Below are 22,580 nucleotides of genomic sequence, written 5' to 3'. Positions count from 1 at the left end.
TAGCAATAATCTGCAGAGCAATACCACAAGGTAGTGGAGTAGTCACAGAGGCTGTGATGATCTGCGGATAAATGTGCTGGAGACTTCAGAGAACAGGCAGCAAACAGGAGTCAGGAAACAGGACAGCTGAACAGGAGAGTAGACCTGAAGATCTGGCAACTTAGTAGAGAAGCGGGTGCTTTAAATAGACAGAGCTGACAGGCAATTAGCTGATCAAGAGAGTGCAGACACTATTGAGCAGACCAGGTGTGTGCCTGCTCAATTCAGCCCAGTAAGTGAATGCAGAAAGAGGAATACAGGTGAGAACAGACCATAATGCTGGTTTAGCTGGTGCAATGTGTGACAGATTATGTCTTTTCGATTTGGAACCCATAGTTCATTGCAGAATGCTATGGTTTTAATAGAGCTTGTGTATTCAAATGTTGAAGTCATTGTGGCTCAAAGTCTGGTGAAGGTAAAATTATGGCAAGTCCTGCTAATCTGACAATACATCATGTTCAGCTACCCCAAAGCAGCCTAGTGGCTGAGATCTAGCCAGGAACTGGCAACCTGGTCTTAGAAAAAGGGACCATTAAAGTAGAAGTTAGTGGGCTACCACAATTGTCAGTTGAGGCCCAAAGATTAAAAGTATTGGACTCCTATCCCAGAACAAATAAAGGGGTCATCTTGCCTTGAATTAAAAAGGGTTGGCAGGTGACAAAGCTAGAAGCATAATAGAATTTTTATGGAAGCATCAACATATATTTTCCAGACACAACTTTGCTGTACTACTGATCTTCTCACGAGATTCCAACAGGAGATGCACTTCCAGTGTGAGACAGGAATGGACACATTCCATCTGATTATATCAAGGCATACAACAGATGTTAACACAAATGTTGGAAAACAGGGTGAAAGTTAAAGTCCTCAGGCTGTTCCCATCGTACTTGTAAAGTAGAAAGATGGGACATTGCGATTTTGTGTGGATTACAGAACACTCAACACCTGTACTATGTGTGATGCATCCTTAACTGTTTAACACTCCTTTCACAAAACTGTGTCCAAACATGAAGAGCAGAAAGTAGATGTTAAGATAAAATCACACCTCTTTATTGTAGGGTAGATATAAATCAGGTAGGCAATGTAAACAGTCACAGGTACAGAAATAATGATAAATGAGTTCAGAGCATGAACCTCAGTGGTTGGAGGCCAGACTGCAGAAGTAAAGCAGGTATCTAGGCTAAACAATAGCAAGTCTGAAGATACAGGAGTTAAACATTGCATAAAGGACTACAAGGACTGGATATGTAAATACTTAGGGACAGCCGGAGAGTGATGAAACCCAGGAATACCGGTCACCTGCCAACCATTTTTAATTCAAGGCAAGATGACCTCACTAGAGTGTGCTCATGGACACAGTCTTTGGAAGGTGAGACAGCTCCATTTAAGTATGTTAGGTTTTTTTTCTGTTTTTTTTTTTTAATTAAACGGTTTTTATTGACAGGCAGGTTTATATCTTATTAGGGAGTCAGTTGTTGTTTTTTTTACTTCTTATAGTGTTTCCTGTGAATATACTCTTTGTTAGCAAACACAAATTTAATGAAACCTCTATACAGCTCCAATTTTATGTCCTTGTTTCTTTTTATGACCATACATATAATAAAGATTGTGAGAAAACCCTTGTTAAAATCCACTTTTTATTTTATAATAAGGATGCCCTTACATGAAAGAGAACAAAGCCACATGTAAAGGTTTTAAAATGTTCACTGATAGAAACACACAGCAGGAAACCCAAAAGATGATCACTGGAAGTGTCCTTATCTGGTCCATCATGTAGTCTTTGTTTCTTTTACTTGGCAGTTGGTTTAAACTGTTCTGCTGTAGTTTTTTACAGTTTTGTTTTTTTTTTAAAAAAAATAGTTGCTATTAACTTGTCTACCTTATTTACCACTGCCTTTCCCCATGTATCTGCTTCTTTACAGCTCATTTTCATTATTCCTGTTGTGTCACACATATCAATTGAGTCCCTTTCGGTGTTTTCAGCAAAGTCCTAATACCAACTAACCATTCTGCTGCTTTTTCGGTTGGAGCCAACTACATTGGACCGCTACCTGGGCCCTCAATGAGTGTATCTTCCTGGAAGGGGGGGGGGGGTCTTAGACACCGTGTCAGTGCTTTGATGTGTCAATCCCGCCTGCTAGTTATTGTCATTTTTGTGTGTGTACTCTGCTACACTTCCTGTCTGTGTCTGTTCTACAGAGTCATTGTGATTTACTCCTTTGTATCCATTTGTTTACTGCCTTAACACTGCCATCACCTTTGTGTACCTTTGTCCCTATCTGCCTCTGGATGCACTGCAGCATCTAGAGGCTGCTTTGCCTTCTCCAGATCCTGCCTGTAAAGCCTTTATCATTATTCCTGGATCCTAATTACCTGTGTCTGGCCTTTAAGAGACTGCCTTTCCCCGCAATTTGAGCCAGTTCATCAAGTGTCTTTGCTGTGCTGATTCTGTTTCACTACCACAACTCTCCATGGTGTTCATACTAGGAATCTGGATAACCTTATTGCATGCTATGTGCTGTTCCACCAGTACCAACACATCTGTGTACCTCATTACATGCTACGCGCTGTTCAACCATTGCCAACACCTCCGTTTACCTTATTGCAACCTAAATGCTATCCAACCAGTGCGACTAACTTTATGTAATTTAGTACACACTATGCGCTGCCCAGGCAGTGCCTACAAACTCTATGTTCTCTGTTGCACATTACCAAACCGCCGTGCTCAGCTGTACCCTCAGAATTTTGCCTACAGTGTCAAACACTTCAGTGTATTCCGGTGGGACAACCTCTCTATGTATCGCATCCATACATCTTCCAGTGTGTTCCCCCATAGATAAAAATTCCCAAGGCACATAGGCAGAGGCAGGTCTGTTTGTTGGTAGCAGATTGCCTTAGCCCTGTTTTTCCAATTAAAGCTCCTCTGTAGTCACTTGCCCATTACTTTTAAAGGATATAAAACAGGTAAGAAACTAATCAACGTGTCTCCATCATGTTGATTCGGGACTCCTACAAATACACAGGCTTTCCATGGTTGTAACTGTAATATGCTGTACTCTATACATGGAATGGGGAATAACAGTTGCCCTAGCTGTGTCACACCTTCTTGTGATTTTAAAGGAATAAGCCTATTAGCAAGGTTAACATCACTAATTTAGACTTTTGCACCAGGTAAATACACAGCTGACTCAGGTTGGCTCATAGGCATACTACTGCTAAAATGGTACATGCATTGCTGTTTATTGTCTGTACCAGAGTTTTGGTTCATTATTTCACATGTTAATGTGGATTAATATTCCCAATGCCTGATGCTAAACTCTCTGTCCAGGCTCCATGGTTTTTCCCTGCAGAATGCACCACAGCTAACATCATAATATAGCAGCTCAGAAGAGACCTAGCTGCACAATAGACAGCTCAATAGGATTGATATTCCTCACTCTGCTTCTCTCACTCAGAGCCTCTTGCAATGACCTTAATAACTAGATTAATAGTCAATGGCTTGGTAGGGGAAGGGCTATGTCACATAAACCAATATACAGACACAAGGCAATAAACTAAGATTTATTAACCAGGATCTGAGGAAGTACCATAAATAATATTATTACAACATACAATCTTGACCTTTGTCTTCTTTATCTATTCATGCAGCTTTGTAGAATGTAAGAGTGTATTCATTTAATAGAAATATTATCACACTTCCCATTCCCTAGTAGTTACACCTCGGATAACAGCAATATACTACAGAGAATGAAGACAACTAGACCACCTTGTTGAGACACTAGAATGCTCATTTTGTTTTATTAACAATTGTTGCCCAGCTGCTTAGCAAGGCTCACTTGTCACTAATTAGAGGATAGATAGGAGGGTTATTGCATAACTCCCAACTGTCTGGATTTTGGTGGAATAGCCCAAGAGAGAGACCTTGAAAGTGGGCACAGTTTTGCCCAAAAGTGGGAGTTCTGGGCAGAGTTTGGTTGGAACTTACTTTGTCCCAATTTTGCATGCCGAAATGTTGTGATGTCTTGGGGAACGTTGTGCAATACATTTCATTTAGTCTCTGTAGCATCAACATGCTGTTTTCACAGAAACTCTGTGTGGTAGTCAAGACAAGGTCAGTGTAGATATTGGAGGAAGGTTCTATGGGTTGTTTAAATCAAGGGTGAATGTTTTGACCTCAATGCTAGGGGTTATGTTTGACGCAAACCTTAAACTATGCATCACCCCAAGAACACTCTCCCTAGCGTGAAGTATGAAGTGTACTGCTAGAGGAATGTTTCCCTACTTCAGGGACTAGAAAACGTGTCAAAATAGAGGGCAAAAGCTGCATTTCAGAGGCTCAAATACAAAAAACATGTCCCTTGTGGCCCAGTAAAAGGTAAGACCTCAATCCCTTGGAAAACGTGTGAATGATTTAAAAATTGCTGTTCACCAATGATCCAACCCGATGGAGCTCAATTAATATTTCAATGAATAATTCTACCAAGTATTAAAACAAGGGGGTTAATATTGTGTAATCAAAACTATTGTTGTTTATTTGGAATTAATTGTTAAGTAAATATGAATTGTTAATTAAGAAAAAGCTTTAGCGTTGTTTTTTATTTGACATTATAGAGTAGTTTACAATAATGCACATTAAAAATGTTAAAATTCATAAATCCATGTTGATTCCTTGACATAAGAATATAAAAACTGCAGAGTGAGTAAATCATATTGAGGATAATGGGAGATCCTGGGTGAATGCGGTCTTTCTTTGCCATCGCGAAATAGGTGCAATGATGCCAGAGACTATGTGACCGATATTCAGAAAGGATACTTTATTTTGTGGGGTGAAATATTTAAATGATCTGTGGTGATCATACATATTTGAAGGACTTCCTGATTTGGTGGGAGTGGGGCCTGGACTTTTTAGCCGCACATATGGATGGGACACTTACACCAGTATGGTGGTGGATTGGGACTTTCCTGAAATCCATCACTCAACTTCCACCTTTTCAAGCTCGTTGCTGTGGATTAGGTTTCCGAAAGTACAAAATATGAGACTCACCATCATTTGACATTTACTTATCTTTTAGCCTTTTGTCAACGTCAATGCTTGAAGTTTGTCTTTTTATAAATATTGTCTGATATATAATACATATGGCGGGGTAGTGGTGGGTTTTTATGGTGGTGTTTGACTGACAATTCAAACCCAACTTACCCAGGAGTACCACATTGATTTGTGATGATTTGGGCCATTTTTTCCTATTCATCTCATCCATAGGTTCTCTTCACTTTTGTTTTATGTAGAATTATACAATATTAAAAGAACATACAACACAAGGTCCACTTTTTTCTAAAGAGGGTTTGGGGGATTATTATCATCATTATTATTAGCGTAGATTTGTAAGGCGCCACAGTGCTCTGCAGCGTCGTGCAGTAGGGAAAACAGTTCATACATAAAACAGGGACATACAAGGTAGACAAAATAAATGCAGACATGAAAACAAAGGGTATGGAGCACCGTGCTCATTAGAGTGCTTGCATTCTAAATGGAAGAGGGTACAGCTGAAGAAAGAGGAGGTAGTGTTGCTTAGAGTGGAGATTGGGATAGTGGTGTGGGTGCATTAGTGTGAGTAGTGTTATCGAGGATACGGTCACCTCTAAAAAAGAGATGTGTTTTCAAAGAGCTTCTAATGATTTGAACACTGTGGGAAAGTTTGATTGAGCGTGGCAGGGAATTTCATAAGTGGGGAGCAGCACGGGAGAAATCTTTGAGGCAGGAGTGAGAGATGGTTGCCAGAGAGGAGACAAGGTGAAGGACAGAGGTAGATCTAAGAGGGCGGGAGGGAGAGTGTTTTGATATGAGATTTGAGATGTATGCAAGGGTAGTGCTGTTGAGGGCTTTGTTGTTAAGGTTGAGTAATTTGAATTTGATTCTGGAGGAGACAGGGAGGGAGTGTAGAGATTTGCAAAGTGGTGCAGCAGATGTGGAGCGGTGAGAGAGGAAGATCAGTCTTGCAGCAGCATTTAGGATGGATTGAAGTGTGGATATATATAGGTCAGGTATACCAGATAGCAGGAGGTTGCAATAGTCAAGACGGGAGACGGGAGATGATGAGAGAATGGGTAAGAGTTTTGGTGGAATGTTGAGTAATAAAAGGGCGTATCCTGCAATGTTTTTAAGGTGGAGTCAACAGGACTGGGAGAGAGTCTGGATGTGAGGAATAAAGCAGAAGATGGAGTCAAGTGTGACACCAAGACAGTGGGCTTAGTGTTATTAACAGTGAGGGAGATCTGAGGGCAGGTGGAGACTCTGGCAGGAGAGAAGATAATAAGCTCAGTTTTGGACATGTTAAGCTTTAGGTAGCGTTGGGAAATCCATGTGTAGATAGCAGAAAGAGAGATACACGAGATAGTACAGAAGGAGAGAGGTCAGGGAAAGAGATATAGATTTGGGTGTTATCAGCGTAGAGGTAGTAGGCTGAATGAATGAATATGCGCCCCAAGAGAAGAGGTGTACAATGAAAAAAGTAAAGAGCCAAGAACAGAGTATTATGGGACCCCAACAGATAGTGGGAGTGGAGAGGATTATATGCCAGAGGTAGAAACACTAAAGGAGCGGTTCGATAGGTAGGAAGTGAACAAGGAAAGAACTGTGTCATGAAGGCCAATGGAGTGAAGGGTGTGTAGGACAAGAGGGTGATCAACAGTATCAAAAGCAGCAGAAAGGTCCAGGGGAATGAGTATGGAATAATTACCCTTAGATTTTGCAGTAAATCATTGGTCACTTTTGTGAGAGCAGTTTCAGTGGAATGTTGGGGACGGAAGACTGACTACAGAGAGTCGAGAATGGAATCAGAGGAGAGAAAGTGAGGCAGGCATTTGTACACTAATCGCTTAAGTAGTTTGAAGGCAAAGGGGAGGAGAGAAATAGGGCAGCAGTTGGAGAGAGAGGCTGGATCGAGAGATGGTTTCTATAGAATAGGTGTGTCACGGGCACTAGGAGTCTTTACCCAGGGATCACCAGGTGATGGACTTACCAGAGCAATATAGGTGGTAATATGGTACTCTGGTAGCGGGGTGATCACGGAACAGGAGACAGCAGATGGTAGAGAATGCTCGTGGAAAGTCTATGACTAGCAGCACTCTTAATATATAGGTAATAGTACACGAGGAACTGAATGGACAAAGGAAACGTGAGGGTAGTCAGTGGTCTGCGGATAGCAAGTTGTACCACTGCTATAGTGAGGAGGAATGTCCAGAAATAACGAGGAGGTGATGAGAGTCAGCGGTCTGCGTTTAGCAAGTTGTACCGCTGTCTAGGTGAAGGAATGGAATCCAGGTGGAGGTATCCGGAGAGTCAGTGGTCTGCGTTAGCAAGTTGTACCACTGCTATGTGGAAGGATACTGGAAACAGATGACACAGGGAACAGGAATCAGTGGTCTGCCTCTAGCAAGTTGTACCACTGAAATATATATGTGAGGAGGAGCACGGGGAGATAAATGTAATGCAGAGTATACACGGGCACACTGAACTTGATCCCACGATGATATGCACAAAGTATTAATAACTGAGCAGCACTGCACAAATATACAAAGTCACAGGAATTATCCAGACTACAAGGTAACACAGTCAAATGATGGCAATAGTCTAGTGGATAGGCAACTCCAGAGAAGAATAACTCAGTCCAGCAAGGTATGCAATACACGAGCACAGTCAATGGTAAGTATGCATACCGTGGTTCAGACGAGCAGGCTGTCAGAAAGGAGTGCAGGGATACCTGAGCGGCAGGAGGCCGGCAGGATGCGAAGTCCTAGGGAAATGGAAGCGGAATCCAAGTAGGTGCAGCGCACAGGTAGGTAGACCAGCAACGATGGAAACAATACTCGGGAAGCAGTAGTATATAGGACTGGTCGCCTGGAGATCACTGAAGAGTAGAAGTGGTAAGGCAGAGAAGACAGCAGCGGAGCGTTGATCCAATGCAGACAGGCGAGTTGACACAGGCAGGAACACTGTAGAAGCACGGAGAGCGGATCAGCTGGCTGCAGACACGAGGAGTACTGGAGAGTAGCGATAAGCAGGACACTGCAGATACACGGAGGTAGCGGATAGGAATCAGCTGGAGTTGTCACGATGAAACACAGGAGAGTTGAAGTGAGCTGAGGACTGTAGTGCACGGAGGCAGCGGATAGGAATCAGCTAGAGTAGTCACGATGAAACACGGGAGAGTTGAAGTGAGCTGATAACTGTAGTGCACGGAGGCAGCGGATAGGAATCAGCTGGAGTTGTCACGATGAAACACAGGAGAGTTGAAGTGAGCTGATAACTGTAGTGCACGGAGGCAGCGGATAGGAATCAGCTAGAGTAGTCACGATGAAACACGGGAGAGTTGAAGTGAGCTGATAACTGTAGTGCACGGAGGCAGCGGATAGGAATCAGCTGGAGTTGTCACGATGAAACACAGGAGAGTTGAAGTGAGCTGATAACTGTAGTGCACGGAGGCAGTGGATAGGAATCAGCTGGTGCAGTCTCGATGAAACACAGGAGAATTGAAGTGAGCTGATAACTGTAGTGCACGGAGGCAGCGGATAGGAATCAGCTGGAGTAGTCACGATGAAACACAGGAGAGTTGAAGTGGTCTGGAAACCACAGGAGAGTTGAAGTGGTCTGGAAACCACAAGGGAGTTGAAGTGGTCTGGAAACCACAGGAATCAGCTGGGCTGAATACATGAGGAAACACAGGAACACCTTCAGAGGCTCATGGGGAATGAGACTCCAAGATCAGGCCACGAGGTATAGACAGCAGGTGCTTTAAATAGGGAGTGTTGCCTGATCAGCCAATTAACTAAAAGGAACAGATACTGAAGGTTTGAAAGGGCTGCACATGCGCAGACCCTCAGGATGGTGGACGGCCACGGTTCCTAAACATACGGGAAGAAGCACTCACAGTCTGGTGAGTGACAAGGTGAGATGAGCGCATCTTTAAAGGAGGATGGAAATGTGCCAGTGGAGAGAGACAGGTTGAAGAGGTGAGTTAGAGGTGACCATGCAGTGGAGGAGAGGGAGCAGAGAAATTGGGGGGGAATGGGGTTGAGTGGACAGGTTGTAAGGTGAGATGATAAAATGAGTGCAGGTAGGTAGAGTGAATGGACTGAGTGAAATTTGGCATAAGGAAATATCTTGTCTAATGGTGTGAAGATACCAGGTTTTCTGGCCCAATTCCACCCACTTCATTCTGGCTGGCCACCCACGGGTGCCTTCCTATGCCAGGAAAGTCTACCCAGTACCTTCTAAGGTTCTTATTAGTCACTCAAATGCAGTTAGAAAGTAAAGCAATACATTTATTGTAATAAAAAAAACAATCACTAGATTATTATGTTCACGCAGTAAATAAATGCCAGGCAAGTTTACCACATCATCTGTCCCTTACCTCACTAGCTTAAGGAGCTACAGTCACCTGGATGTCCTGACTTAAAGACCCATGGAGATCCTCTGTTAGCTGCAGCTGTAGTCCATTGGTAGAGAACAAAAACTCAAAACCAGCTACACTGCATCTTCCATGAATCAATCCTCAGAATGAATATCCCCCTCCCCCCTGGAGTGGCTCCTTATATCTAGGGTCTACTTTCCACAGTGTTTTCCCCTTCCTGGGCAAACCCCTGGGTCTATCCTTCTTAACCATTGGTGGGTGCTGTATCAGGGGGTTGGAGTGGGAGTGGAGATGAGCATTACTTCCACAGAAGGTCCCCTGCTGGGCTCTAGACAAAATGTCTGAACTAGTCATGTTGAGAACAATGGATACTAATTGGCCTTCCCCCCCAAACTGTATCCTGCAATCTGATCCTTACCCATAATCCACCTGGCTTCACTTTAGGACAATGACTAACAGCTTCCATGCAATATCAACAAGATATAATAAGCAATATACATATTTGCAATGAGCTACAATGTCTCCTTATCCACATGTAATTAGACACTGCAGTGGTATTCTGTTGAGCTGGGGAACAAAAACAAGGGCTATAAAAAGTTCATGCTATAATCCACATTTTGTGAGAAATGAGGGACAGCCTGGCTACAGTGTTATCAATCTCGTTTCGTCACAAATGGCGTCAATTTTGTCTTTGAAATGCGGTTTAAGCTATCAGAACCATGTCTACCACAGCTCAATAAATCTGAAAAAATCGGTATGGAGGTTTCAAATTATGTAATTTTTTTGCATTGTAACCTTTAGTAGATCTCACTATTTTAAAAACTACATATAAAATTGCTAAAAAGGTGCAGTTTTGCAAAACTGTACTTTAGTAAATCTCCCCCTCAGACTCATGAGCCCGTATGAATAAGTAATGAATTGATAGATTTTTTATTTTTTATATGTATTTTTGTTATAGCTTTTAGTATGTTGTTTTTTTATGATTTCATGACAATTTTATTTTTTTTATATGAATAAACCTCTACATTATTATATTTATTTTCAGTATGAGTATTTACTAATTGTGGTCTTTTTTGGTTGTCACAACAAAGATCCTAGTAGGATAATTTTCTGTGCTTTTGATGTGATTAGGAAGAACTGGAGAGAACGCAACCATCTGCCCATAATGTCAATGGGACAGGTAAATACCGAGCACCATGTGGCCTTAGTCTGGGCACACACTACAGTGTTTTCAGCCAATTATCCGGCCAATCAAACGATAAATGATCATTTGGCCCGATATCACATTACTGTGTGCACTGCAATGATGAACGATTATCAGTCCAAAGCTCATTGTATGGTTTCATTTGATTTTTAAACCGGACTAAAAATGTTGTTCAATGATGGAACAAAGTCCTTCCAGTTCTGCAGTGTGTATGCACTCAGGACTGGCAGTGTCCATAGATCTCTATGGGATGTAGAGAGTCACAATATTTTCAGCCGATAGTTATGACAGGTGAAGAGCGCAGATCTGAGGGTAAATCTTGTAAAACGTGTTTAGTGTGTACACAGGAATCGGCATGCTGATCGGCACTTTTTTTTTTACAATCTGTAAAATCGTTAAGGATATCGCATCGGGAGAAATTTTGTATAGTGGGTACCCAGTCATGCTGAAACTGAACTTTTTATGTCAAAATAAATCCTATACAGTCATATGTACTTTTGTTTGGCACTAGTTATATATCTTCTGCCACTAAACATATAGTACCTTTGAAATTAACCACACGTCCACATTTCACTGATCACTGCTTAATATTTTTAGAGTATATTTTTCACTTATATCAATCTAACCATTACACATACTACAGATACATGACCATCTCACTCAGATACATTTACTTCACCATCATTCATCATCATCATCATTTATTTATATAGCGCCAACATATTCCGTAGAACTTTACAATTAGGGACAAACATAGTAAACTAATAAACAAACTGGGTAAAGTAGACAAAGAGGTGAGAAGGCCCTGCTCGCAAGCTTACAATCAATGGTACATCCCTGCCTTTCCCTGTTACATTACACAATTTTTCTCCTTGAACTATCACTCACTACATATCAACTTATTGCATATTCTTTTGATTTTTTAGGAAATTATCTATTGGTTTTTCATATATTTATTCCGTTACTGACTTTCTTATTTACTATCTTCCCTTCTCTTTAATTATTTTGCGCCTATATAAGATAGACATTATGGGAAAAATTCAAATGTCCTTGGTGCCTCCGGAATGGTCTTGGGACACTCCGCAACAATGTAACATCGCAGATGTTAGAGTACCGTAGTACCCACAAATATGCACATGAATTTCCCCCTATATGTTCTATAATTGACCTTTTATGAGGTTACCATTGAAATACATTTCTATATTAAGAGTTAGTTTGCATGCATCATTTTTTTTTACTTATCTATGTCTGATGCATCTATCTATGGTGCAAATTCACATGATTGCCTTTTCTTGTATTCACATGATTCCCTTTTATTCAGATGCAAATTAACTTCCTAAAGTGTATGAGTTCTCTTTGTTTATTCTTATTAATTGTCACAAACAGACTTGCTCAGAAGGTCTTACCTGCCAGTATTGAAGCTGCTAATCTAGGAGGCGCGGAGTCTAAACACGCCTCAGGTCTTCACCAGGGACCCCCGCAAGGGGGGTGGGGATCACTGCAGAGACGTGCAGGTTGCAGCCCTCCCAGAAGCTACCAGCGAGTTGTAGGTGAACTAGAGTAGTTGTGAAACCAAAGGTCAAACCGAGTCGGCTATACAGGTACCAATGGAGCAGGTAGAAGCAGAGTCATAATGCTGAAATGTCTATACCAGGAAATCAGAGTGAGTCCTGAAGGAGATCAAAGAGTAGTCAGGCTGAACCGGGTCAGAATCCAAGAAGTCAGGTGTGCGCAGGAAACAAACAAAGTGCTGGATTCTAGAGACTTAGATACTCTGGCACAGTAGTGGTGCCAGAGTCTGGTTTAAATACATGACAGTGACCTGTCATTGGTGGATGTGGGGTCGGCGGTCAGAACAGCTGACCGCCGACAGGAAGCACCGATGTCGTCTCCGTTGCGTATCGGAAGTAGCGTCCCGTTGCTCGGCAACGGGATACCTGGAGGGCAAAGAAGGCAACCGTCCCCGGCACTTGGCGTGTGTGCGGGGACGGCATCTGACATTAATTAAGTAATAGACTAATAATCAGTTAAGAAAAACTCAACTCAATTTTGATGATCAAATTACCTCCATGATGAAAACAGTCAGTAATGTATCAATTATACAATAAATAAAAAAGAAAACAATTAAATTATTGAATGAACTAGAAGGATAAAATCAGCCAATTATTTATCTAGTTAAACCTCAACTTGAATGCTCCAAACTATCACTGCATGAAAAATGGACACAGTTCCAAAACGCGTAGCAGACACCATGTACCTTCAAGGCTTTGGAGCTAGTCTCATGTTAAGTTACTACTTGCCAGTTACAAAAATATTGCAGAGAACTGGCTTTTATTTAATTTCACGTCAGTGGAAAGTATGGTTTAAAGACTGAACTTCGACTTCTCCAGCCAGGCACTGCAGTGCATACTGCATTCATTTGTATGTATTGGGCCTGAGTCATTAAGGAGAGCAAAGCATAAAAAAGGAGAAAATTTGCACCTGGGCAAAACCATGTTGCTTAGGAGAGGGAGGTAAATTTAAAATGTTGGGACATATTTATAGTTGGGGTAGGGCATATCCTAGATCAACTTTAAATTTCACTGTAAAAATAAAGCTATCAAGTATTTGTGTTCTAGATGTAAAAAACAGTCAGTATTTAACTTATGTGCAAAATAATAAACTAATTAGCACCCCTTGCTTTGTAACATGGATTGTCCCAGAGAACATTTACTTCTTTTTCTTGCCCTACTTTCCTTAATGACTCAGGCCTATTGTCTCTAACCGACACTAAACATTCTATAGGAAACTTTTTGGTACATTGTTACATACGGCAAGCACGTAATCTGTAATTTATGTCTACTTTATAAATATTTGTATAGCTACAGTTATTGAACACATTTAATTGGATAATCTTTGAATATCCATGATTCATTTTATTATTTGATTTTTAATGTCACTTATATTTTAGGATGTGGATCAAATTTAACTAATTATTACTGCACCACATAGTGTAAGCCTTATTTATATTGTTATTAATGGGCTTTTAAACTATACAATTACTTTATTTACTGTTACAATTAGTATCTGATTTACTTTGTCCATTCTCTTCTACTTTGTGTCCTATTACAATGTCAACATGTATTGACATATTCTTTTATGTTTTATTTGTATTTAAAATCTGTGTTATTTATCTAGTTGTTATTAATGTATTTATTTTCGCTGTCTACATTGAATGTGCTGTTGCTTAGTTATTTCTATAATCGTTCTGCTCTTTTCTCACTATCAAATGTTCGGAGTGTTATTGATAGCGTGATTGATTGGTGTTTTATTGTACTGCTTATATCATTTTTGTGTATATATATTAATGTGAACCTGAACCTGAACACGCCAAAATATGTGAATTGCTTTTAATGTGTGAAATCCCTGTGTGTAAGTAATGCACCAGTTAATGGATACTGATAATCACTTTAGAGATCTGCTTTGTGTCAGGCTGTTTCAGTGTATATGCAGAGATGGCTAATGTCACAGACTATGGTATATTAAATGACCCCCAGAGGCCGAAAGATTTCAGAAATTCCTTTGACAAGACGGGCCAGATGGGGTCACTTGAAGGGCATTATATATTTATATAGGAACATCACATACATCAAAACGATCCTTTTCATAATCCATATTTGATAAGATCACTATACATATTTGCAATTGGTGAAACTAAACACATTGCTACCCAAACCAGTTCTAGAAACACACATTGTTTGAAACTTTTTATATACATTTTTTTTGCAAAGACATGTATCCTAAATTGTATGGTCTTGCCTATGTCTCTAGACAAGACACACTTGACTCATCTTCTTCTTTTAAATATAAATGTTCTCTTTATAAATATTTACTCAGAACAGCAAAATGTTTGATCCCATGACTTTGGAAATCCCAGACTACACATACAGTTAGGTTTGACCAAGCTAGAACGGACTACACATGTGGGGGAAATGACACATACACCTTTAGACGGAACTGAAGCATACACTGTGACATGGTTTATATCAGGGGTCAGGAAACTTTTTTTACCTTTTACCCCAAAATATATTTTGATATGCCAATGTTACCCCCTTGATTTGAAAGGAAGGAAATCATATATTATTAATGATTGGAATTTAAAATTTTATTGAATCTATTAAAAATTTCTTTGAAAGCTTCAACTTCAAAACATCAGGTTTTGGAGATATGATGTTACTTCATTTTTGATACAAGAGCATCAATATTGGGGCATTTGGATGCCAGAGCAATTTGCATACAGTCTTTAGCGTCCAATCGATTTCTCTGCTTTGTTTTTATGTTCGCTAGTGTGGAAAATCCTTGTTCGCAAAGGCAGGTTGTTGCAAAAGGCAGCAACTTTTTGACTGCCTCCTCATGTGCAATTTTGATGCCTTTACAGCTGTTGACATCCAAAAATAGGACAGATCTGCTTTGTTTTCAAATGTAATATGTGCTTCATTATTGAATTGAAGCTCAAGAAGTGCCTCTGCCAACCCTTGAGGCTCTTCTGGTACAACAGCAATTTCACATTTAAAGGGGTCTACAATCCAACTGACAGCATGTGAATCAGCAGCATTACCCCCAGGAATTTCATTTTTACCCCATTTGGGGTAATTTACCCCTGTTTCCTGACCACCGGTTTACGTGGACACTGTATAGCTCTTCAGATAAATATAAAGGTATATTTATGTTTATCTCTCATCCTCCCCCTTCTAGGCTACCTTTTCTCCCCCTCTCTCTTTCCTTCATTGATCCTATTCCCAACCCTTATATTGTCTTCTGGTTTGACGTTCCCTTTTAAAGGATGATTGTTTCTTTGTTACTCATATCAACAAAAACTAATTTTTTGAAGAAATAAAAAATAAAAAAAAATATATAAAAAAAACGTGCAACTGACAACAAAGTATAGAAAAATGGACACAAAATATAATAAGACAGTAAAGCTAAAGTCTCCCTGTAATACAGATACTCCTGGACCACTCCATAGTTAGCCAGGTAATTGAAATGTGTGTGAAGAAGACCTGGAGCAGTAATCTTTTATAAGCTGTTGTGAGTGAAGGTAAAGCAAATGTTGTATGAAGAGAACAAAGGATCTGACCCCACCCCCCCGCCTGTTAGAAATTACATTTGCCTGAGTGTTACCTGTTGTCTGATAAAGCTTCTGATGGGGACAGTAACATTGTGAAAACACAGCAAATACATAATAATAAATATCCTTTGTTTCCAGGTTGGTAAATATTACAGAAGGGACAGGCTCGACCAGACCTCTGAAAAGCATAAAGGCACTTACCTACTTTACGCTACAGCTGCAATAAGCTAAGAGCACTCGGTCGTGTAATAGTCAGGCCAACAATTTCTCACAGTTCAATATACCAGTAATAGCTTTTCAATTTAGAGCCCTGAATAGCGCAGTAAGAAATGGCCCAGTAGTTACAGTAAGTGGAGCACACTGTGCACCAAGTCCGTGCAGTCTTTATGCTTGTGGGATATTTCAGGATTTGTACATGGGGGAGATTTGTATTATTCTTCAGTCTTAGGCTATGAAGTCCCCAATACAATATATCTTCATTTATTAACTGTCAAAGTGAGTTAATTATATATGTTCTATCTTACAGATGTGGTGATCAAAACATTGGTAAAACTTTTAGACAAATAAAAATCCATCTGTTATTCAGTACACACCAGTAGTTTAAGGCGTGTAAGGTAATAGATTGTAAGCCTGCGAGCAAGGTCCTCTCACCGCTTTATCTGTTTTACTCAGTTTGTTTATCACTGTGTTTTTCCCCAATTGTAAAGTGATACGGAATATGTTGGCGCATTATAAATAAATGTTGAAAATTAATGTTGATGAATATATATCTTTAACATAGTTACTAACTCACAGCCTGGTGGTAGTGGACCAAAGCGACAGAACCAGGGCTGCCCTGAGTGTGAAACTAGGCGCATTATTTCCTCCAATCAGTCCAGCCTCTCCCTTCATATGATGAAAACCCCCCACGGACTGTTCTATCTTGCACTGCAAATCAGTAAACTGTGCCATAAAAACCTGTGCATTTGCTCAAACAGAAGTACATGATGTCACAAAACAGCACTTTCACACTTTTGTAAATTACACTTATAAAGTAACAAAGATAAAGACTCCTTTCACAGCTTTTTATATAGACATTCACACCAGTCATGTAATAAATGACATCACAAAAACATAATAAGACACTATGGGGGGTATTCAATTGACCGCAAGTTATTTTTTAACACCCTGTTAAATCATTTTAACACGGTTTTTCTTCATTTTGGAGCGCATTAACTTTACCCGCTGTTCAATTCAGTTTTCAACGCACCATTTTTTTTTCTCAAACAGTCCTATTGCGCTCCAGTAGAAGGTCTATTAAAAGTAGAGATGGTCACTGACCCCCGTGTTTTGGTTTTGGATTCGGTTTTGGATCTGGATTACCGTCGTGTTTTGGTTTTGGTTTTGGTTTTGCAAAACCGCCATTGCGTGTTTTGGTTTTGATTTTGTTTGGTTTTGTTTTGCTGTTTTTGGAAAATCAATGTTTTTGGGCCTAAAATAACCCAATTTAGTGCTCCACCTGTTTTAGAGATAAGTAATCTAATTGTAGAAGTAAGAAATCATCCAAAAAACAGTTTAATTCTTCGTTGGTAGGCCTTCATTTATTCTACACACAAAACAGATTGGCTTCCTCTCCATCTATGCATATTGGCAATGCAGCCATCGTCTTTGGATGTATATTACACCCTACACTTATAGTTAAATATGTAAGGAAATTGCTTTCTGTCTCTATAGGCCCCCTCCACTTGTTTAAAAAACCAAAAAATTCAGCCGTTATAGACTGTACAATATTAATTGAAATGGACAAAGCCAGTTTGGTTTCTGGCTCTATAGGCCCCCCTCCACTTGTCGAAAATACAAAAAAATTCAGCCGTTATAGACTGTACAATATTAATTTAAATGGAGAAAGCCAATTTGGTTTCTGTCTCTCTAGGCTCCCCTCCACTTGTATAAAATACAAAAAAATTCAGCCGTTATAGACTGTACAATATTAATTGACATGGAGAAAGCCAGTTTGGTTTCTGTCTCTCTAGGCCCCCCTCCACTTGTATAAAATACCAAAAAATTCAGCCGTTATAGAATGTACAATATTAATTGACATGGAGAAAGCCAGTTTGGTTTCTGTCTCTCTAGGCCCCCCTCCACTTGTATAAAATACCAAAAAATGCAGCCGTTATAGACTGTACAATATTAAGAGAAATGGACAAAAGCAGTTTGGGGTCACTCTGTCTATGACAACCTACCCTTAAGGAGAAATTGCCCAAACAGCAGCCTTTCAAGACGGTACGTGATATGGAAATGCCACAAGTCCCTTTCCTCTTTGGGGGTAGATTGCACCCTACACTTACATAGAAAGTATTAAAAAGATGTTATTGTCATCATCTTCAGCTTCATCCTCACCCTCATCAGTGTGTACGTCATCATCACAGACTATCAATTCATCGCCGCTTGAATCCGCCATTAGAGAATAGTCAGTGCTTGGATGTCTTGGATGGTGAAGGCCTTCCTCGTGGAAGATGTAGTTCATTTTTATAAACATCATTTTCTCCACATTTTTGGGAAGTAACCTTCTACGGCGATCACTGACTAAGTTCCCGGCTGTGCTGAACACCCGTTCAGAGTACACACTGGAGGGTGGGCAGCTTAGGTATTGCAAAGCAAGTTTGTACATGGGTTTCCAAATGGCCTGCTTTTCTTCCCAGTAAGGAAAGGGACTGTCTGACATTTCCATATCAACTACCTCTTGAAAGTAATCCTCCACCATCCTTTGCATGTTTATACTCGTATTGGATGGAGTTATGGGCAAAGTGACAAATTTTTTTGAAAAATCCTTCAAACCAGCCCAGATGTTAAATTGTTCTGGTCTGCCCCCTGCGTCTTCCCTGCTTCTTATTTGGGAAATTTAATTTTTTACGAGCATCAGCAGCTTGACAACGTGAAGGAGGACACGTCGTCAAGCCGAGGCCAGTTCAGCGGCCAACTTGCTGAGCAATAGCTCCTTGCAAAAGTTCACATTTCGCTCATTTACAAGTAAAGACTCAATGTAGGTTTTAAACCTTGGATCAAGCACAGTGGCCAAAAAGTACTTATCCAAGTTCAAGATCTTAATAACTCGAGGGATCATTGTGAAGCGAATTAAGTACTTGATCGACAAGGCCAACATACTTTGCTGAATTGCTTGCTTTCAGCTCCTCCTTCATTTTCTCAAGCTGCTTTTCCAATAGTCTAATTAAAGGAATGACTTGGCTCAAACTAGCAGAGTCTGCACTCATCTCACACGTCACAACTTCAAATGGTTTCAGCACCTTGCACAGGACTGAAAGGATTCCCCACTGTGCAAGAGTGAAATACATCCCCCCTCCTTTCCCAATGTCATGGCTTGTGCAATATGCTTGGATGGCTTTGCGCTGTTCCTCCATCCTCTGAAGCATGTACAGGGTGAAATTCCACCTAGTTACCACCTCTTGCTTAAGTTGGTGGCAGGGCAAGTTAAACTGCTCTTGGAGCTGCTGTAATCTCCTACATGCTGTGGCTGAATGCCTGAAATGGCCTGAAATTTTACAGGCCACCGAAAGCATCTCCTGCACCTCACGGTTATTTCGTAGGAAGCTCTGCACCACCAAGTTGATGGTTTGAGCAAAACAGGGAATATGTTGGAAATCACCCAGCTGTAATGTTCGCACTATGTTGTTGGCGTTATCAGAAATGACATACCCTGGGGAGAGTCCGAGTGGTATAAGCCATGCATCAATCACATCTCTCAGTTTGCGTAACAAATTGTCAGCCGTATGCCTGTTAGTGAAGCCGGTGATACAAAGAGTGGCCTGCCTGTGACAAATGTTATGTAATGGTGTACATGCTGCTGCTGTTCCTGCTGGTGAAGGTGAATGACCAACCCAGTGGGCTGTCATAGTCATATAGTCTTTGGTTTGGCCACTTCCACTTGTCCACATATCTGTGGTTAAGTGGACAGTGGGCAGAATGGCATTTTTCAGCGCAATCTCTACATTTTTACACACTTTTTGGTATAGTTGTGGAATTGCTTTACGGGAGAAATGGTGTCGCGATGGAATTCTGTAACGCGGACACAAAACCTCAATTAACTGTGAAAAACAAGCTGCGTTTATTGTGGAGATTGGACGCAGATCTAACACTAACATTGTAGCCATGGCGTCTGTGATTCGCTTGGCGACTGGGTGACTGCTGTCATATTTGCTTCCCCTAGCAAATGATTGTTTCACAGTTAATTGCTGAAATGTAGGACTGCTCATTTTTTTGACCTGCCTCTGGGGTGACGATTCACCCCCAGCAGCAGCAACAGCAGCAGCAGCACTGGGATTAACGCTTTCTTCAGAGGAATCAATAATAGTGCAGGAGTCATCCAGCCCTAAGTGGGATGCCGGGCTAACTCCGAGCGCTACTGAGGATATTGATGAGGATGGTGTGGTGGGTGTATTTTGTAGCCGTCGGGATGTCGGTGAGCGGAGGGTCTTAGCTGATGATGGAGTGCTTGTATTATTTTGGGAAGAACTTTCAGCTTTTCCCAACACTTTGCCATGAACTCTCGTTAAATGGCGTAACATAGACGAGGTTCCAAGATGGTTAAGGTCCCTCCCTCGACTGACTGTGGCTTGACATACACTACAAATGGCTATACAATTGTTGTCTGGATCTGGGTAGAAATAATTCCACACATAAGAAGTGGATTTTTTTGTTTTATGCCCAGGCATGACAATGGCCTTTTTCTTGTCACGTGCCAGAACTGCTGCCACTGGTGCAGGACTTACACAAACAACCTCATCCTCATCAACATCCTCATTAGCGCCCTTGTCGCCTACACAAATCTCCCCCTCATCCTCTTCTAATTCCAAAGTGGCATCCTCAATTTGGGTATCACCGGCTACACTCGGGCTATTAAGGCACACATCAGCAGAATGCTCACGATTAGACATCCCACTGTTGGATGGACTCTCCACAGGGATTGTTGTCATTTGTGAATCAGAGCAAACATTCTCCTCTAATGCCTCACTGTTATCTTGCAGCTCGGCTTTGACGCGTAACAGTAGTTGTGCACCAATTGTAGGCTGGGTAACTTTTTGGGATCTGCCACTAATAGCCAAAGGTGAAGGCCTCATTCTCTCTTTTCCACTGCGTGTGTAGAATGGCATGTTTGCATTTTTTTTTTTTATCGGCACTTAACTTTTACTCAGTAACACTTCTTTTTCGCTTCAATACAGTAAATTTTCTTTTGGTTTTTGTTTTTTGCACTGATTTGGAAACACTCTGTTGTTTGACATCGCCTTGGCCAGATGACGTACTGGGAACACTAACATCAGGACTTGTGACAGAACCTGGTTGCTCATTCTGATCATATGTGGACTGCTTTGAATCCATTCTGAGCGCAAAGCACTTGTAGTGGTAAAAATTATTTGGTAGATACTGCTGACAGATATGACTTTTGACAGCCAGAAATATTTATGCACAATTATGGGGGACACCCCAAAAGCAGTGAGGAGTGCTAAAAATTAGTTGGTAGATACTGCTGACAGAAATGACTTTTGACAGCCAGAAATATTTATGCACAATTAGGGAGGACACCCCAAAAGCACTGGGGAGTGCTAAAAATTATTTGGCAGATACTGCTGACAGATATGACTTTGACAGCCAGAAATATTTATGCACAATTATGGGGGACACCCCAAAAGCACTAAGGAGTGCTAAAAATTAGTTGGTAGATACTGCTGACAGATATGACTTTTGACAGCCAGAAATATTTATGCACAATTATGGGGGACACCCCAAAAGCACTAAGGAGTGCTAAAAATTAGTTGGTAGATACTGCTGACAGATATGACTTTTGACAGCCAGAAATATTTATGCACAATTATGGGGGACACCCCAAAAGCACTGGGGAGTGCTAAAAATTAGTTGGTAGATACTGCTGACAGATATGACTTTTGACAGCCAGAAATATTTATGCACAATTATGGGGGACACCCCAAAAGCATTGAGGAGTGCTAAAAATTAGTTGGTAGATACTGCTGACAGATATGACTTTTGACAGCCAGAAATATTTATGCACAATTATGGGGGACACCCCAAAAGCACTGGGGAGGGCCAAATATTTCAAAAAAAAAAATAAACCTCTATCCTCCTCTCTTCTCTAGCGATTTTTGTTAGAGCAATTGCAAGAAGAATATTATTTTCTCTGTCCCTGCTCTAATCAGCCTGTGACTACACCCTGCTCTCTCCCTCTGTCAAATGGCTATGGGTTGCTGTGGAGGCGTGTATTTATAATGTTGAAGTATCGCGAGAACCGAGCCCCGAGATCCGACGACGTCACGATGACGTTCGGCCTCGATTTGGATTCGGAGCGGGCGGGAGAGTACCGAGCTACTCAGCTCAGTACTCGGATAGGCAAAGTTCGGGTGGGTTCGGTTCTCTGGGAACCGGACCCGCCCATCTCTAATTAAAAGTATAGGGTTGTTGAGACGCAGCCGCGTTAAAAGTTATTCAATTATTTTTTAACGCAGCGCGTTAAATAGGCCAATATGCTGTTTTATCTCGCACCTCTTTTGGGTGTGCTAAAAATAAACAATCTTAGAAAACTATTTGAAATCATGTAATAATGAAAAAAAAAGATAACCTATGTTTATCAGTAATGCCTAACATGAAAAAGTTGACTTTATTTAAAAAAAAGAAAGAAAAAAAACCCCACAAAAATCACTAATTAATTATATTTATGTATTTTTTTGTACTAATATGCATGTACTAATGTGTTTTGACATGGTATAGATGATTCTATAGTAAAATAAAAAAATATGCTAAAAGAAAGTACTGT

General features: G+C 40.7%; 1 protein-coding gene across 1 annotated transcript in view; it reads left to right on the top strand.

The window, feature by feature from the left end:
- The first annotated feature begins 1,131 nt into the window (after window positions 1-1,131).
- The window catches only part of TAF1B (TATA-box binding protein associated factor, RNA polymerase I subunit B), a 273,798-nt gene continuing 252,349 nt past the window's right edge, over window positions 1,132-22,580 (top strand). The window contains exon 1 of the mRNA XM_075201449.1: window positions 1,132-1,408. Coding sequence (XP_075057550.1) covers window positions 1,367-1,408 — 42 coding nt within the window. The 5' untranslated portion in view covers window positions 1,132-1,366. The remainder of the gene's footprint in view (window positions 1,409-22,580) is intronic.

This window comes from Mixophyes fleayi, chromosome 3 (genome assembly GCF_038048845.1).
Source record: "Mixophyes fleayi isolate aMixFle1 chromosome 3, aMixFle1.hap1, whole genome shotgun sequence".
Lineage (NCBI taxonomy): Eukaryota > Metazoa > Chordata > Amphibia > Anura > Limnodynastidae > Mixophyes > Mixophyes fleayi.
This window is presented reverse-complemented; position numbering and strand designations above follow the sequence as displayed.